Below are 20,447 nucleotides of genomic sequence, written 5' to 3'. Positions count from 1 at the left end.
ATTAATAAAATGTGGTATATGTATACCATGGAGTACTATTCAGCTTTAAGAAACAATGGTGATATAGCACCTCTTGTATTCTCCTGGATAGAGCTGGAACGCATTCTACTAGGTGAAGTATCCCAAGAATGGAAAAACAAGCACCAACAATGGGAAAACATGTACTCACCATCAAATTGGTATTAATTGGGGGCTTTAGGGGAGGCGGCATCCGAGCCACAATGTCTGGTGCGGGCCAGGCGCCCGGCGGCACGCAATTTTCTTCTTTTGTAAACGGTGTGCGGGGCGCCCGTCCGGGGTGAACTGAACCCCCAGCGGCGGGAGGCGGGAGCCGCGGGCCGAGCGGCCAACGAGCTCCTCCCATGGCACCTCCGCTATCAGGGTGAGGACCAGGCGGTCGCGGCGCCGGACCTCAGGACCCGCAGGCTCTGGGGCTACTGTCCGCCCGCCGCTTCCCCCCACCCCGCAGATCCCAGGCCCCGGCCTCCAACCGCAGAGAGCCTGGCACAACTAACACAGAAACAAAAACCAAGAAATGCCTCACTGCACAAACAAAGAACTGGTACTTGGCATCATGGTAGGAACTGCTGGAATCAGCTTGCTGCTTTTGTGGTACCACAAGGTCGGTAAACCAAGGATAGCAATGAATTTACCTAAATTTCTTTCTCTGGGTAAAACATTTGATTCGATAACTTTGCAAGATGAAATGTATAGTGACCAAGGAACAGCAGTGATCTTTCAAGAAAGGCAACTTCAGATACTGGAGAAGTTAAACGAATTACTGACGAATATGGAAGAACTCAAAGAGGAAATTGGATTTCTTAAAGAAACTATTCCATAGCTGGAGGAATATATACAAGGGGAACTTGGAGGGAAGATAACTGTTCATAAGATAAGTCCTCAGCACAGAGCTAGGAAAAGAAGGCTCCCTACAGTTCAAAGTTCAACAACAAGTAATAGTTCAGAGGAAGCAGAAAGTGAAGGAGGGTATATTACAGCTAATACTGATACAGAAGAACGGAATTTTCCAATCTCTAAATCATTTAACGCACATGTAGAAGAATTAAAGTTAGATGTCCTTCTTCAGAAGGCAGATCATTTACGTATGGACGAATCTGGCAAGTTGGAGAGTTTTGAACTACTTTGTGACCACAAAGAAAAATTTAGAGATGAAATAGAGTTTATGTGGCGGCTTGCTCGTGCTTATGGAGACATGTATGAGCTATCTACAAATACACAAGAAAAGAAACATTATGCTAATATTGGAAGAACTTTAAGTGAAAGAGCTATTACTAGAGCACCCATGAATGGACACTGTCATTTGTGGTATGCAGTTTTGTGTGGCTATGTATCTGAATTTGAGGGCTTACAAAACAAAGTCAACTATGGACATCTCTTCAAAGAACATCTAGATAAAGCAATCCAACTTTTGCCTGAGGAATCCTTTTTGTATTACCTCAAGGGAAGACACTGTTATACTGTATCAAAACTGAGCTGGATCGAGAAAAAAATGGCTGCTACTCTGTTTGGAAAAATACCATCTTCAACTGTACAGGAAGCTTTGCAAAATTTCCTTAAGGCTGAAGAGCTATACCCTGGTTATTCTAATCCCAATTACCGGTACTTGGCAAAGTGTTATATTGATATTGAGGAAAAACAGAATGCTTTGAAGTTCTGTAATTTGTCATTATTGCTCCCTTGTGTTACCAAAGAGGATAAAGAGGCACAGCAAGAGATAAAAAAAAAATAATCGCTTCCTTGAAGAGGTAAATAAAAGAACTTACTCTTCAACAAATAAGATGTGGTCTACTAAAATTTAAACTAATCAAAATTGAGTTTTTATTATCCCTTTTTTCTTTTTTGATGTAAGGGTAAATGTGCTCAGATTTGAAGGTAAAACCATGTTTCTCCAGAATGTATTCCACTAGTAGCACTACAAAACTAATCATGTTATTTGGAGAATCTATTTACTGTAATGTCAGTACATAATAATCTATAGACATGTATGCTTTATATTTTTCCTATCAATAAACAATAGCCTTCAGAATATTTCTTTAAATAAAATATTTAAATCAATATAGAAAAATTGGTATTAACTGATCAACACATAAGTGCACATATTAGAATAACATCTATTGGATGTTTGGCAGGGGGAAGGGGGGAGGGTGGAGGAAGGAGGAGGGATAAGGGGATGGGTATATGCATACACAAAGAGTGTGATGTGCACCATCCGAGGGACGGACGCACTTGAAACTCGGACTTGGCGGGGGGGGGGTAAGGGCAACATACGTAACCTAAACATCTGTACCCCCATAATATCCTGAAATAAAAAAAATGGAAAAAATGTCTCAGGAGTTAAAAACGTCCAGGCAGAAGGGATCCATACAAAAAGCAAAGGAAAAATCAATTAGCAAATAATCACCAGGCAGCAAAGGAAAATCTAAATTGTTTTCCATAGATATATGTATACCTGGTCAAAAAATGGCAAAATGGAGCCAAAAATGGAATATTTTATTTTAAACACTGCATCAATCCATACATTAATAAAATACCTTGCTTCTTGTAAACAAAGCTAAAGCCATGAATACAACCTGGAAAAAATGACCACAGCCAAAAATGAATGCATAAAAATTGGCTGTTGGGTTTAAGGGAGGAGACAGAACTGTTACATCATTTGTGAATTGGTCCTGCTCATTTTATGAGGTGTGTGACAGTTAAGAAATAGTTTATGCGCAAATGTGTGATCCATAAATTAATAGAAGTAATCATATCATTTCTGAAGGACAATACAGCATTGGTGAAATGACTAGTCCCTTACTAATGATAATAGCGTCAGAAATTGTTTCTATCTATTACAGATTTTTATGAGAATTTACAACCACATCTATATAATATTTCACACAAGACACTTTTGTTGGAGGGAACACTACATTGAGTTCGAGTGCATTGGCCCAAATCTGACTCAGGGTCTTGACTTCATGTGACGGGTTGACAAAATATCAGGGTGAGCATTTACTTGTCATGTCCCAAAAGGCTCTGGAATCAAATTGTGGCACTCCCGACAAGGGTCTCAAGTTATTTTTAAAGATAAGATGGAATCAGGGTGCCAAAAATGACCTGATACGGAGACAACTGCCTAGGTTCAAATCCTAGCTCTACTACCACTAACTATATGAATATGGGCAACTAAAGGCCTCAGACCTTCAGTTTCCTCCTCTGTAAACTGAAGATCACCCTATTGCCTACTTCAGAGGGTTATTATAAGATTAAAAGGAGATAACACTTATAAAGCACTTAGAAAACTACACATAGTAAGCACTAAGTGAATATCACCTCTTGTTTATGCTGATAGGTAGAGGAAATATTCTGGAACATTGCTGGAAGAATTCACACACATGGCTGACTTTGAGATTATATCCGCAGGTTGCCACTGGCCAAAATCTCATCTTGGCCCAGATAAGAATAGGGAAAGAACAGTGATGGCACAACTGGCATTTTCTTGCTGGGCAACAAGTTCTTTTTTTTATTCATTTATTGAGCAACATATGTGGCTTAGTCACAAGAAAAAGAGCAATCATACAAATCAATGTGGTCCATGAATAGGTGGCACTTACAACTTGTCCCACTTGTGAGCCTGAGGGATGCGGAATGGTGTTGCCACCATATTTCTGCCTCTAGAGCCCCTATGGTTTGGGAATTAAGTTCTCAAACTGTCTGTGAAATAATACATGGCCAGCTGCTTTCAGAGTTTCAGGGTTTGTGGTAAATATTTGTGTGAAAATAAACAGGCAATAGCTTTATAACTTCTGCAATATTTATTTATGTTTATATATTTATCTTTAACTTCCCTAGTTCTATAAAGGTTGTAACACAACATAAATGATATGTTCTTACAATAAGATGAAAATAAGTGTAGAGGCTTTGCTCAAGATATCAGGTTAAGCCTCTCATTGAAAAAAATGTCTTACAGGAAATTAATACATGCAAACCAGTGCTAGGAAACAAGAAACTTTGCCATTGGGAGCCCAGAAATGTTAAGGAATCCCTGGAAGATAGAAAACAGATTGGACTGAAGCTGAGACCAACATACACACAAAAGATCTCTTTAAGCTCACAAGCAATTGATACAAGTAGTTGGAGGGGATCCAGGATAACTATCAGGTAATTAATTTGGGAACTGTTTCCAATAAGATTTTTAGAAAGAGATGAGAGAAATGATGGAGGGAAAAATAATTAAAGAAATAACAAATGAAAATTTCCCAGTGCCAAAGTAAGACATGACACTTTAGATACAAGGGATTACCAAGTGCCAAAGAGAATGAATGGAAAAGACACCCCAAAGATGAAGAAAAAAATGGCGAAATTTCAGAATCCCAAAGATAAAGAAAAAAAAATCCTAAATGCTATCAGAGAATATATACAAATTAAGAATAAGATTCACATCAGGCTTCTCATCAATAATACTGGATGTTAGAAGATAATGAGATAGTGAAAATGAAAATTATTTTGAATCTTAAATCCTATTGATAGCTAAGCAAGCTTTCATGTAGACAGGTAAAATAAAGTATTTTCAGGCATACTTGGACTCAAAAAGCTTACAATCTACAGCCACTTTTGAATTTATTAATGTAGTAATTCAGCAAAATAAATAACAAATAAAAAATGATGATGTGGGATGCAAGAAAGAGAATCTAGCAAAAAAGACCTGTGAAAGTTATAACTGAGTTCAAAGAATAGTTAACAAATAATATGTTAGAAAAGAAAAGGAGAATAACAGTAAAACATTAACTATCAAATAATCTAAATATGAAGGGGGGAGAAGGGTAATCAATGAATGCATACTAAAGTTCTTATTATGATCTAAAGGATATAGATACTGGTTATATTACTAGAAAGAGGCAGTGTAGTGTTGGTGGTTTAGAACCTGGGGTGTAAAATCAGAATGTTTGGGTCAAATCCTGACCTCTGCTCTTTGCTCAATGTATAAACTTGGGAAATATAGTTACCTCTCTTTGTCTCAAATTTTTTCATCTATAAAATGGAGATAATAATTAAAACTACCTCAGTCAAATGCTATAAGACTTAAATTAGTTAATGTTTGTAAGACACTTGGAACAGTGCCTGGCTCTGTATAAATGTTATTATCATTACTATTGTTAATAGCATTAACTTTGGATTTTATTGATTTTATTTATTTTTATTGTCATAAGAGTTCATATGCAAAATTTTATTGAAAATGTATACTTGCAAATATTTACATTAAAAGGAAAGTCATCATAAAATATTTTATTTCTACCTTTATTGAGGTACAATTAGCAAATAAACATTGTGTATATTTAAAGTGTACAATGTGATGTTTGATATATGTATATCAAATGATTCCCCTAATCAAGCTAATTAAACTGTCCATTACCTCAAATCCTTAACTTTTTTTTGAGATGAGAACACTTACCATCTGCCATCTTAGAAAATTTCAAGTATACATTATTATTAACTAGACCTTATTTATCTTAGAACTGAGAGTTTATACCCTTTGACCAATATCCTCCCACCCATCCCCTGAAAATCACCATTTTATTTTCTGTTTCTGTGAGTTCAACCTTTTTAGATTCCACATATCAGTGTTTGCCTTTCTGTGTCTGGCTTATTTCGCTTAATATCACGTCCTCCAAATTCATCCATGTTGTCACAAACGGCAGGATTTACTTCCTTTTTAAGGCTGAATAATATTCTATTGTGTGTATATGTGTGTATGTGTATATATGTATAATATATATTAATACATATATAGAAAGTGTGAAGTGTGTGTGTATGTATATAGTGATATAAATATGTGACATATATATCTCATATTTTCTGCATCCATTCATCCATTGACGTACACTTAGGCCATTTCCATATCTTGGCTATTGTGAATTATGCTTTAGTGAGCATGAGAGTGCAGATATCTGACATACTGATTTCATTTCCTTTGGATATATCCCCAGTAGTGAGTTAGTTGGATCATATGGTATTTCTACTTTTTGAGGAACTTTCATATTGTTTTCCATAATGGTTGCACTAATTTACATTCCCATCAACAGTGTACAAGGGTTCCCTTTTCTCCACATCCTCAGCACTTGTCATCTTTTGACATTTTGATAATAGTCATCGTAACGAGTGTGAAGTGATATATCATTGTGGTTTAATTTGCATTCCCCTGATGAGTAGTGATGTTGAGCACCAGTTAGAAATTTGTATGTCTTATTTGAATGTCTTATTTGTATGTCTAGCTCCTTTGTCCATTTTTAAATTATGTTAGTATTATTGTTTTTACCTACTGATTTATATGAGTTCCTAATATATTTTGGATACTAGCCCCCTATTGGATATATGGTTTGCAAATATTTTCTCCCATTCTATAGGTGGCCTTTTCATTTTGTTGATTGTTTCCTTTGCCGTACTGAAAACTTTCAGTTTGATGTACTCTCATTTGCTTATTTTTCCTTTAGTTGCCTGAGCTTTTGATGTCATATCCAGAAAGTCATTGCTAAGACCAATGTGAAGGAACTTTTCACCTGTGATTTCTTCTAGGAATTTTACAGTTTCAGATCTTTAAGTCTTTAATCCATTTTGAGTTGATTTTTGTATATGGCGTAAAATAAAGGTCCAATTTCATTATTTTCCATGTGGATATTCAGTTTTCCCAACACCAGTTATTGATGAGACTATCCTTTTCCCATTTTGTATTCTTGGCGCCTTTGCCAAAGATTAGTTGACTGTATATGTGTGAGTTTATATATGGGATCTCTATTCTCTTTCATTGGTCTATGTGTCTATTTTTATGTCAGCACCCTACTGTTTTGATTACTATTTATTTGTAATATAATTTAAAATCAGAAATTGTAATGACTCCAAATGTGTACTCAAGATTGCTTTGGCTATTTGGGGGTCTTTTGGGGTTTCATATGAATTTTAGGGTTGTTTTCTTATTTCTGGGAAAATGGCATTAGAATTTTGATAGAGATCGCATTGAATCTATAGATTTCATTGGGTACTGTGGACACTTTAACAATACTAATTCTTCCAATCCATGAAGAAGAGATATCTTTTTATTTATTTGTGTCTTCTTCACTTTTTTTCATTGGTGTCTTATAGTTTTCAGTGTATGGATCTTGCACCTCCTTGGTTAAATTTGTTCCTAAATGTTTTCTTCTTTTTGATTGCTATTATAAATGTGATTGCTTTCTAAATTTTCTTTTAGATAGTTTGTTATTAGTATACAGAAATGAAATGGTTTTATAGAGTAGTTTTGTATCCTGCACCATTTCTGAATTTTCTGATTAACTCTAAGAGTTTTTGGTGTAATCGTTAGGATTTTCCTATATACAGGATCACGTCATCTAAAAACAGTCAGTATTACTTCTTCTTTTTCAATTTGAATGTCTTTTATTTCTTTTTCTTGCCTGATTGCTCTAGCTAGTACTTCTGGTAATATGTTGAATAGAAGTGGTGAGAGTGGGCATCCTTGTTGTGTCCCTTATCTTAGGGGAAAATATTTCAGCTTTTCACATTTGAGTATAATTTTAGCTGTGAGCTTGTCACATATGATCTTTATTATGTTGAGATACATTGTTTCTATAGTATATTTGCTGGGAGATTTTTGTCCTGAAAGGACGGTGACTTTTGTCAAATGCTTTTTCTCCATCAATTGAGATGATCATATAATTTTTATCTTTTATTCTGTTAATTTGATATATCGTACTTATTTATTTGTGTATGTTGAATCATGTTTGCATCCCAGAGATAAATTCCAATTGATTATTGTGTATGATCCTTTAACTGTGCTGCTAAATTTAGTTTGCTAGTATTTTGTTGAGAATTTTTGTATCTATGTCCATCAGGAATATTGGCCTGTAACTTTCTTTTCTCGTAGTCTTCTTGTCTGGCTTTGGTATCAGGGTAATGTTGGCCTCGTAAAATTAGATTGGAAAGTGTTTCCACCACTTCTATTTTTTGAAAAAAAAGAGTTTAAGAAGAATTAATTCTTCTTTAAGTGTTTGGTAGATGTTGACTTTAAAAATATAAGATTAAATATATGGAAAGAATTTAAGCGTTAGCGCTAGAGAAATAGAAGTAGAGATATATAACTGCCAAATCACTAGAGGATAAAAACATAGAGTAAGGAAATGTGACAGAGCCAACAAAAAACTGGAAGGAAAAACGAGAACACCACCACCAACAAATACTTGCATCAATAGAAAAAAATTAAGATAGCATGGATCACGTAATAACTACAAGTTGTGAATAAATCCCTTTATTAAACACAGAAATGCCCAGATTTTTTTTTACAATAAGAAATTTCATTTTATTTCATATCTTAGCATATTATGGGGATACAAATGTTTACGCTCCATATCTGGCCTTTGCCTCACCCGAGGCAGAGCTTCAAGCATGTCCATTCCTCAGATGGTGCATACTGAAGCCATTAGGTGTGAATATATCCATCCCCTCCTCCCCCCCACCTGTCTGACACCCGATGAATGTTACTACTATACGTGCACATAAGTGTTGATCAGTTAATACCAATATGATGATGAGTACATGTGGTACTTGCTTTTTCATTCTTGGGATACTTCACTTAGTAGAATGTGCTCCAGCTCTATCCAGGATATTACAAGAGGTGCTAGATCACCATTGTTTTTTGTGGCTGAGTAGAACTCCATGGTATACATATATCCCATTTTATTAATCCACTCATGTATTGATGGGCACTTGGGTTGTTTCCTCATCTTTGCAATTGTGCATTGTGCTGCTATAAACATTTGGGTGCAGATGTCTTTTTGATAGAATGTCTTTTGTTCTTTTGGGTAGATGCCCAGTAATGGGATTGCTGGATCAAATGGTAGTTCTCCTTGTAGCTCTTTGAAGTATCTCCATATTACTTTCCAGAGAGGTTGTACTAGAGGCAATCACAGCAACAACAAAAATAAATAAATGGGACCTAATCAAATGAAAAAGCTTCTGCACGGCCAAGGTAACTGTCATGAGAACTAACAGACAACCTAAAGAATGGGAGAAAATATTCATATGCTACACATCTGATAAAGGGCAGATAACTAGAATCTATATAGAACTCATGAAAATCAGCAAGAAAAAATCAAACAACTCTATCAAAAATTAGGTAAAGGCTTCAAAAGAAGATATACTAATGGCCAACAAACATATGAAAAAAATGCTCAACATCTCTAATCATCAGGGAAATGCAAATCAAAACCACAATGAGGCATCACTTAATTCCAGTGAGAAAGGCCTTTATCAAAAAGTCCCAAAACAATAAACATTGGTGTGGATGCGAAGAGAGAGGAACACTCAGAAACTGCTGGTGCGACTGGAAACTAGAAATGCCCAGATTTGATGTAAAAAATCCAATGCATAATGTTTCCAAGAGATACACCTAAAATAAAATGACCCAAGGGCAGAAAATAAAGGGATGCAAAATATATTTCATACATATGTTCACAAAAAGAAAGCATATGCAGCAGGATTAATATCAGACAAAACAGAATTAAAGATGAAAAACATTGAACATGAAAAAAATGGATATTTTGTATTGATAAAAAGAACAACACTCAATAACGATACAAAATAAATTTCCATACATTTAACAACATAGCTTTGAAACAGATAATACAAAAATTATTATAAATAGAAAGATAAATTGAAACTTCATAGTCCACAATTATATTGAAGACAATAACTCAGCCATCTTAGAAATCAACAGATTGAGTAAACCAAAATAAAACTAACCTTCTATAAAGCCACAAAGAAAGATCTCAACAAATTTTCAAAAGTAGAGATTGCACAAGCTAAATTCTTCAACCTAATTCAATAAATTTAGAAATTGACAACAAAAAATGTAGAGAATATTTTAAGGCTTTTCTAAGTTGTTGGACTAAGATAAAATTGATGACTAAAGTTTATACACTATTTAGAAAAAGCAATAATGATAACACTATATACCAAAACCTGTGAAATGCATACAAAGAAGAATTTAAAGGGAAAAATATATAGTCTTATATCATTCATTAGAAAACATGAACTAATCAGAATAAATAGACTAAGTTTTTCCACAATATGGTAGAAGAAACACAGCAAAATAATCTCACAGAAAGTGATGAAAAGTAATTAATAAAGACAAAGCACACATTAATAAAATTTAAAAATTAGACTCAATCAAAACTTAAAGCTAGTTTTTGTTAAACGTAAATAACAGAGACAAATCTTTGGCAACTATGTCAAGAAAAGAAGGTGGCACATCTAAACTAAGCAGGAATGAGAAAGGAGATATAACTACATACAGTTCCTGAGATTTTATAAATTATAAGAGACCACGCAGACTTAATGCAATAATTTTGAAAATCAAGAAAGTTTCCACAATATGTAAATCAGCGGTCCCCAATGTTTTCGCCACCAGGGACCAGTTTCATGGAAGACAATTCGTCCATGTACAGGGGGGCAGGGGACCGGGAGGTGGAGCTCAGGCAGTGATGCCAGCAATGGGGAGCAGAGAAGCTTCGCTAGCTCGCCTGCAGCTCACCTCCTGCTATGTGGCACCCACCCTTCTCTGTTCCTAAGTTTCATGGGACACAATCTTTCCACAGACAGGGTGGTGGCTGGTGGACCTCTGCAGACTGGTCCCTAACAAGCCGCAGACTGGTACCCAGCCATGGCCCAGGGGTTGGGGACTGCAGAAGTAAATTGTTTCAGAAGACAGACAGTTTACTTTCCTGTTCTAAAAGGCCACATGACCTTAATGTCCACAAAAGATAAATTTAGCACCAAAGGAAAAACTACAGCCAGTCTCATCTCTAAAAATAGATTTAAAATCCCAAGTAAAATATTAGCAACCAATTGCAGCAGCAGATCAAGTAGGATGTGGCAAAGACTGCCAATTGCCTACTCATTATCCATTCTCCTCTTCTTTCTTTGTAATAGAGTCTTAATTTTATTTGGTTGTAAATGTGCCCTGCTAAAAAGAAAAAGAAAAAAGGAAAAAAAAACAAATTTTCCAATCTTGCCTGTAGGTATATGTGATCATGTAGCTAACTCAGTGCTGGCAGATGAGATGTAAATGGAATTACTGGGTTGGAATTCCATGAAAGCCCTTAAAAAGGGTACAGGTAGTTAGCCTAATCTCTTTTACCCTCTCTCTCCCCTGTGATGGATATTCTGCATTTATTACTCCAGAGTTACTCTCTACCCTTTTCCACACTATTCTGTGGCCCAAGAGGCTGGCCTGTACTGACCTCATCAGCAAGCATCCTTGTCCTCTGGATTCTGGTTGGCTTTGGACAATGAGAAGCACCAGCAGGAGATGGATGCTGGAAGGGCAGAGACATCAAGATACTTATTCCCTTAACTTCCTCATTGTCAGGCCAAAAGTTGACAGTGGCTCCTTCCCTCTACCAAAGGCCACAGCTCTGGTCACGCAGCCTTCTCTTACCACTACAGCTGCAGCTGTCTTGGAATCCTGTAACTATTCCTTCTCCTTACCCTTTCAAGTCTAGGAGTATTAATGGCTCCCTGGTGTCACTAATCCCTGGGTTCCTTACAATCCCTTGTTCATTTTCGTTAATTATATCCACATATTTGTGAAGAGTCCAACCATTAATTTTGACCAGTTAACTCATCTGTTTTTGGCCAGGACCCTGACTGATATACTCATTCTGTCTCCCGTCCAGAACACAGATGTGGTAGTCAGAGTTACCTTCTTTTGTTTTTCTAATTCAGCTATAATATTTCTTTCCCTGAGACTGTGGAGGCCAAAGTATAGTTTGAGTGGAGAAGGGTAATGTGGCAAATCAATGGGTAGTAGGGACATAACATATGTGAAATATTATTTCGTGTATTACAGTAGACTGAAAATGCTTGTGTTTCCCCAAAATTCATAGATTGAAATCCTTCGCTCTTATTGTGGTTGTATTACTAGGTGGGGCCTTTAGGGAGGTGATTAGGACATAAGCAGGGAGCCCTCATGAATGGGATTAATGTCCTTATAAAAGGGACTGCAGAGAGCTAGCTCATTCTCCACTATGTGAGAACACAGCAAGAAGACGGTAGTCTGCAACCCAGAAGGGGGCCCTCACCATAACCCGATGAGGCTGACAGGCTGATCTTGGACTTCTAGCTTCCAGAACTGTGAGATATAGATGTTTGTTGTTTAAACCACCCAGTCTATGGAAATTTGTTACAGTAACCAGAACCGACTAAGCCATGTATCAACACACCACATACAATAATGCCATCAGTCACCTACTTCCACAAGTGAAAATAATAAGCAAGTGATGGGAAGAGTCCAGCTCTTGGAGATCAAGTCACTTGACTCAGTTTGTTTTCAAGAAATCCCTTTATCTTATCTTCCATATAAAACATCGTGCCAGCTTAACCCTGAAGAGGTCAATTCAGACTCTTCTAGATAATGAACCTATCACTGAAAAGTCGAAATGTTTTTCTACTGGCATTGTTTCAGTGATTTGGGGAAATCTTACTCTTTTTTTTTTTTTTTTTGAGACAGAGTCTCACTCTTTTGCCCAGGCTAGAGTGAGTGCCGTGGCGTCAACCTAGCTCACAGCAACCTCACACTCCTGGGCTCAAGCAATCCTTCTGCCTCAGCCTCCCGAGTAGCCGGGACTACAGGCATGCACCACCATGCCCGGATAATTTTTTCTATATATTTTTAGTTGTCCGATTAATTTCTTTCTATTTTTAGTAGAGACGAGGTCTCGCTCTTGCTCAGGCTGGTTTCGAACTCCTGAGCTCAAACAATCCGCCCGCCTCGGCCTCCCAGAGTGCTAAGATTACAGGCGTGAGCCACTGCGCCCGGCCTGGGGAAATCTTATTCTTCATTTCAAAATCACATGCAGCATCTTGCCCCTTGACAGCCAGCATACTTCACTGTAAAAACTGGAGTCTTAGATTCACTGCTTGATTCTTTTTATAGCAGCCTAAAAAGAAATGCAATCAGAGGGCATATTTTGATCACATTCATGATTCTCACCATTCCTTTTGAAACTGTAACAAGACCAGGAGACAAATGTTGACCACCAGTTATTTTCCATGAACAAATCCCTGTATGCTTGGGCATTCAGGATCAACCTCTAAATCTTTGTTTGACAACTCTGTCTTGATGTACACATTGCAGATTCTCTATCAGTACCATTCCAGATGCACTGCTTTCCCCAGTTTAAATCAAAACTCACAAAATAATTATTAACTAAATGAAGAAAAACCCCTCCCCTTCTGCACTCTGGGTTGTCCGTGATAAACATAACAATAATAAAAGTAACTGAATGCAACAATCATATATGTCCCACACATATACCAAGAGCCAATTTATACTCCATACATCAGAGGTTTTGTTTTGTGAAATATCTGTTTTCATACACACATGATAGTAATTGCTCTTCCTTTTGTTTGTCAACGATGTTTTGTACCCTCCAACAGTATCATTTAGCACCTTTTTCTTCTTTATCTCTGAGCAGAATATTTGTCATTACATTTTCAGCTGCTATCACAAACTTCTTGGCAATCGAGTGGCTTAATATCTGTATATTCAGTCTAAGTATGTGTTCGGCTACATGAAACAGAGACAAAAATTAGCACAGACTGGAACAGAATAGACTGAAAGTTGATTTCTATCTCTTGAAATCGTCTGGAGAGAGAAGGTTCAGGAATGGCATGGAGGCTCTGCTCCAGGAAAGGAAGTCATCCAAAGATCTAGGCTCCTCCTAGTATACTGCCCTGCTTTCTCTCTTGAGTTGCTCTCACCTGTGTGGTCCTAGATAGCTTACCCACCACATCTACATCATAGGCAGCAGACGGAAGGAAGGAAGAAGGCACATACCTCTTTTCTTTAAGGACACACTCCACAAGTCACATGCCTCACTTGTCTTCACATTCCATTGGCTAGAATTCAATCACATGACTGCACATAGCTGCAAAGAAGCTGAGCAATTGTGTGTTTGTTCTAAGTGTCCATGTGCCCCACTAAAACATCAGAGTTTTCCTTTCTGCAAAAGGAGGGGAGCACAGATCTGGGTGACCCTTAATAACCTCTGTCACTTCTTGATATTTCTATAAGAAGCAAACCCTTAAATAATGCTCCTGTAGTTTGGATCTGTTCTTTGCTTTAACAAAAATCATTAATTTATTACTGGAAAGCATTATTATGCACTTGCATTGGAAATATTTAATGTTATGTGCTTTGTTAGAAAAGGACTTGAAAGCTCTGATGCCTTTATGCAATCACTTAATAAATTTTTTGTTATTTTTTAAGTTAGTCATCAGCATGATTCCTAATCATACTTTTCCTTCTCTCCTTATCTCTTTCTCCCTCTCTCTATTCCTTCCTTCCTACCTTCCTTTCCACCTCCTTATGTGAAGTAATCACAATCATGCATTCACTTGTCCTAGAACATATAGAGATACGATCTGTATTTGTACTTGAGTCCTGCTCACTATTTAAATGTACCACATTATTCTGAGTTATAATGTTCACATCATCATTTTCATAAGTTCTTTTATCCCTCATTGAACCATTTTTACTCACTAATCTATTTTTTAAGTGAGGATATAATTAAGTATAATAAACAACAGGAACAACAAAAAATACTGTATGATATCCATAAACAATAGCATACAAATAATATAAAAATACAAAAGTGAAGAGCTATAATATAACTGAATATTGGGTAAGACAAGCAGATCAACTTAGTCCTTACAGTGGATGTGCAACCTTTAAGACTACAAAAATTATTAGGAACATTAAGAAATTTCTGTTATTGTAATTAATCTTACATTCAAATGTAAGATTTGTATATGTAAATAACTTATTTGTATATCTAAATAACTTAATTTCATTGGTTTTCCACTAAATCTACCGAACTCTGTTGGAATCATTTGATATCCTATCAGAGATGGAATAGTGGTCTGAGGCCTGCACTTTGAGAAATATATTTCCTTACTCAAGTCGACCCTGGTGTGGTTTGTATATTCATTTGCAGGGTTCAACCAATCAGTTTCAGAGCAGTTCTGTAGCCAGCACAAAGACTTAGAGCAGGAGGGCGTGTTCCTGTTTTGTTTGTTTGTTTTTGGTGGGGCATGTATTAGGAGGTTAGGAGCAAGAAAGCCAGAGAATCAATGCTATTTAACAAAAGAATTCTATTAACAGATTTTAGTGTTTCTAAAAATCAGTGGAAGTCAGGCAGTGGCGTAGTAGATTACAAAGTCACCTTTGCTATACAGTTGTTGCTTTTCTCCACCTTTGGAAAATTTTGGAGAAACGCTTTAGATGTACACGCAACCTTGATTCCAGTGATCCTTGGATTTTTTTAAATGTCTGCCAGCACTATCAATACACTAACATTCTGAAACCGAAGTCCTTTTGAGAAATACAGATCAAAATGGCTATCAACCCACCATTCACTGTGTGCAGACTTTGTAGGGTGGGAAATTTACTTGAGTAGAATATAACCTGTGAAAGGAAGAATATCTCCCTGGCACGTGTTAAAGCTGAGGAAGCTTGTGGATAGCTTCCTCCTGGGACCCACAGAGTTGAGCAGGTCACTTTGCTAGGCTTCACTCTCTTGACCTTCACTAGATCACAGCTCCACTGGGCCAGTGCCTTTGGGAGCCATCACCAAACTTTTGGAGGTAATGAAGCTGATCTAGAGCAACAGCATCACATAGTTATTTTAAAACCTGTAAAAAACATGAAAGATTTTAAGGAACTGGAGTGAGACTGATATACACTTTAACTCATTGATTTCAATGGAGTATTTTTCTAAAGGAACCAGAATTATAAAAATTGATGGATCCAAAGTCATTTTCTCACTTCAAAAACATTTTGCATCCTTTCATCAAATTGAAAAATATCAGGGCTACAAGAGACTTTAAATGGACATACGGTCAAACGTTCCTCCAATTCCACTCCATCTTGTAGTTAATTATACTATGGTACTGGTACTACATAACATCCAAGTGATCACCATCTGTATTAGTTAGCTTTTACCACAATAATGTTGCATAATAAAATTCCCTCCCCAAACCCAGCACAACACAATAATAGGCATTTCATTTGCATTCACACATCTTTGGATCAGCTGATAATTGGTGGGTTCAACTGGACTTGGCTCTAAGTTGTGGGTTGGATCCAGGTCTATTCTACAGGTCTCTCATTCTCCTTGGGACCATGGCTAACTGAGCATATTCTTGGAGAATGCAACAGTGCAAGAGAGTAACCCAACTCCACGAGCATATTTCAAGCTCTGTGTGCATCACATGTACTAACATCATATTAGGCAAGACCAAAGTCAAGGAGCAGGAAAGTATACTGTGGCCACCACACGGTTATGGCAAAAATATGGATGTATTACAATACTTCAGGGGGGCAAAGAATTGGGAGCAATAATTTATTAATAGTTTACCACATAATCCCTAGGTCCTTCAACTGCTCCTTACATAACATGATTCTGAGACTTCCCCCATTCTGGAAACTTTCCTCTGAGCATGGTCATGTTTCTCCTCATTCCTGTGATGATGCCCTGGGCCCATGGCTATACAATATTCCAGGCACAGTTGATAGTCAGCATATGCATACGTGAGGTCATCCATTTATATTGGTTATGGTGTCTAATAGCTCCGCTTCCATGTGTTGCCAGAATTATACACAGTAGAGCCAACTTATCACCTTTCTCTTTCTTAAATTCTGCTTTATATAACCTGAGATTCCATTAGCTTTTTGGTATTAATTCTTTGCTAACAATTTATTAGCCACAATACTCTTTAATTAACTGTCTTAATTAAAAGTGTCCATTTCCATTATCATGTTCCTCCATTTAGGAAGAATACATATTTTGTAGTGCCTATTGAAATAGCATGACTTGTAACAAACCAATCAGAATATGTGGGTGTTTCTGTGTGTGTGTATAAATTCTTCAAATGAATTGGGTCTCTTTTAAAGTGGGAGATTATAAACTTATTCAGAATATTTGTGAACGCACTTTTGCATATTACCTTTGAGTCTACAGCACATGCCATAATAGTATAAAATCCATGGGCATCGACAGCAGGTTTGGATGTAGGTTCTTGGAGAGTGCAGTTCTGCTTATACAGAAACAGTAGTCAAGGTCCTTCTTGACATTTTAAAGGACATATTGTTAGATCTTGTGGAGGAAAATGAAAAAAAGAAGTTTAGCACTGCCATTCTTTAATATTAACACCACACAAATTTTTTAGAGTTCTTTTTTTTTTTCATTCAGGATATTATGGGTGTACAAACATTTTGGTCACATGTAATAAGTTTGCACTGCCCAAGCCAGGGCTACAAGCATATACACTGAAAAGCGGCCTTGAAATTTTAAAACAGGAGGTAACTCCCAGAGATTGGTATGATGGTTAATGATCTCAGTATGGTTTAGCAATAATTCTGGTCTGTAATATCTGGTATTGCACATTACTATTCTTCTATCAAAAGGTGGAGGGTGTTTTCCTCTCTTTGAAGCTTGGCAGGCTTTTGTTATTGCCTCAACAATGTAGCAGAAGTACCACTGTGAGGCTAGGTCATGAAAGACAATGTGACCTCCATCTCCCTGCTCCATCCCTTGAGATGCTTGCCCTTGGAACCCAACCACCATGAAGTGAGGAAGACAAGAGGCCACATGTACAGGCTATTTGTAGGCTTTTTGTAGGCACTATAGGCCTGGCTGTTTAGTCTGCTAGCTGACAGACTGTACCAGCTACCAGACATATGAATGGGCCTCCAGATGATTCCACCCTTCAGCCTTTGAGACAACCAGCTGAGGCTGAGTAGCAGAGATGGGCATCCTTGCCAAGCCCTACTCAAGTTGCAAATTCATGAGCAAAATTAATATTTTTGTGTTAAGCCACTATTTTGAGGTATCTGTTATATAAAATAGATAACTAGAATAGAAGTTTAGGAGAGAAATAGGGTAGTAGCTTGAGGGGTTGTTGGGACAAGGGAGAGTGGAGATGGGAGGTAATATAGGGTGTTTTGAGAGGATTAGTGGGGAAGTAATGAGTTTGCTTTTAAGTATGTTGTGTTTGATCTGCCTGAAAGAGGTAAACAAGTAGAGATGTACAGTAAGCATTTGAATATAACAAGTCAGAAATTTGGAGATGTCACCTCTCTGAAAAGAGTACTGGCTTGGGAGGCTACAGAACTAGGTTCATTCTTGACTCAGCCCCTACCTTTCTGAGTGATCATGGGCAAGCCCTTCTTCCTCTCTCAGGATCAATACCCCTGATGTACACTGAGAAAGATGGAATTTTAGGGTCCTTTTCTACTCTAACAGCATGTAACAGTGTTTATTCTCAGATGCTTCTGTATTTCTTGTTCTCTTACAGAAAGATAATATAATTGAAATATTGGTGGTCTTTAATAAGCTTACCATTAAATGAGGAGAGTGCAAAAATAAAATTTACTCCCAATTTAATAGTGAGTACATGTGGCATTTGCTTTTCCATTCTTGGAATACTTCACTTAGGAGAATGGTCTAAAGTTCTATCCAGATTGTTACAAAAGGTATTAATTCATTTTTTATGGCCAAGTAGTACTCCATGGTATACATATACCACATTTTATTATTTCACGCATGAATTGATGGGCACTTGGGTTGATTCCACATCTTCATGATTGTGAATTGTGCTGTAGTAAACATTTGAGTACAGGTGTCTTTTCGATAAAATGACTTTTTTTTTTCCTTTGGGTAAATACCCCAGTAGTGAGATTGCTGGGTCAAACAGTAGGTCTACTTCCAGTTCTTTAGGAATCTAACTGAACAGCACTCATGTGCACAATAGGAAGTAGAACCCAACGGAAATCGAACAGGTGTGTGTGGGGGGAGGGGGAATGGGTGAAATCAAACCTAACGGGTACAATGTAAACTATCTGGGTGATGGGCACAATTATAACTTTGTTTCAAGTAGCATAAAAGCAATCCATGTAAATAAACATTTGTACCCCTGTAATATTCTGAAATTTAAAAAAAGAAGAAAGAAGGACTGATCCTAGGTCCTTGATGATGTTGTCAAATCACTAAGCATCAATCAATCAATCAATCAATACCATAAAGTTTAATTTGGGTTTCTCAAAGTAGTATATTCAAAGACTTAATAAGAGTCACTTATGTACTCAGAGAATATAGTTCATCTCAGAAAATCAACCTCATGCAGCCCCTATGATGTGGTATGCTGATCCAGTCACAAAGAGGAATGATACACTTCTACTTTTCTGATCAATACTAACCTAAGCAGGTTGGAACATGTCATGACCATCACTTTCAAACAGATTATGTTAATGCATAGTTCCAAAGTTGGCCATCTGCCTTTATCCATGCAGCTACTTCCAATATCATGAGTCAGTCCGATGTAGTTCTAAATCTTTTGGGAGTTTTATGAAAGCTAGGAAAAGTCCATCCAGAAGAATGCAAATATATTTTTGCACATTTTCTTCATACAAGCTTGAGGAGTTTTAGGCCTCTCTTCCCAGATTAAGGACTAGCAGGCTAAATGTCTTCAAATTAAGACTGTTATATTCTCTTTACTGGTAGATAGACTTCTTACCATGTGGTCGTGGGCAGCTTTTTCAAATTCTCTTCCCTGCTCTCTCATCTATTGTTTCATTATAATCTTTTTAAAAATAGACTTTATTTTTAGAGTAATTTTAGTTTCACATCAAAATAATGCAAAATATAGTATTCCCATATATTTCTTGCCCTCACACACTCACAACATCCCCCACTATTGACATCCTGCCCGACAGTGGTTCATTTGTTACAATTGATGAACCTACATTGAAACATCATTATTATCCAAAATACATAGTTTTACATTAGGGCTCACTCTTGGTATTGTACATTGTGTGGGTTTTGACAAATGTATGATCATATGCATCCACCCTTAAAGTATCACACAGAATAGTTTCACTGCCCTAAAAATCCTTTGTGCTCTGTTCATTCATACCTTCTTCCCCTCTAACATTTGGCAACTACTGGTCTTTTTAATGTCTCCATAGTTTTAACTTTTCAAGAATGTCATATAGATAGAAGCATATAGTTTGCAAACTTTTCAGATTGGGTTCTTTCACTTAGTAATGTGTGTTTAGGTTTCCTCCATGTCTTTTCATGCCTTGATAGTAGCTCATTTCTTTTTAGGTCTGAACAACATTACATTGTCTGAATGCACCAGTTTATCCATTCACTCACCAAAGAACATCTTGGTTGCTTCCAACTTTTGGGAATTATAAATAAAGATGCTATAAACATCCATGTGCACATTATTGCATGGTTATAAGTTTTCAGTACATTTAAGTAAATACCAAGGAACCTGTTTGATGGATTTTATAGTAGGAGTATATTTAGTTTTGTAAGAAACTGCCAAACTATCTT

General features: G+C 36.9%; 1 protein-coding gene across 1 annotated transcript; it reads left to right on the top strand.

Moving 5' to 3' along the window:
* The first annotated feature begins 484 nt into the window (after nt 1–484).
* Nucleotides 485–2,074, top strand: LOC105827234 (regulator of microtubule dynamics protein 2-like). The gene is given in 2 exon segments (XM_012665277.1): nt 485–1,738; nt 1,741–2,074. Coding segments are annotated over 2 exon segments (1,233 nt in total). The 5' UTR covers nt 485–535; the 3' UTR covers nt 1,771–2,074.
* The last annotated feature ends 18,373 nt before the right edge of the window (nt 2,075–20,447 follow it).

This window comes from Propithecus coquereli, unplaced genomic scaffold, assembly GCF_000956105.1.
Source record: "Propithecus coquereli isolate 6110/MARCELLA unplaced genomic scaffold, Pcoq_1.0 Scaffold99, whole genome shotgun sequence".
NCBI classification, from domain to species: Eukaryota; Metazoa; Chordata; class Mammalia; order Primates; family Indriidae; genus Propithecus; species Propithecus coquereli.
This window is presented reverse-complemented; position numbering and strand designations above follow the sequence as displayed.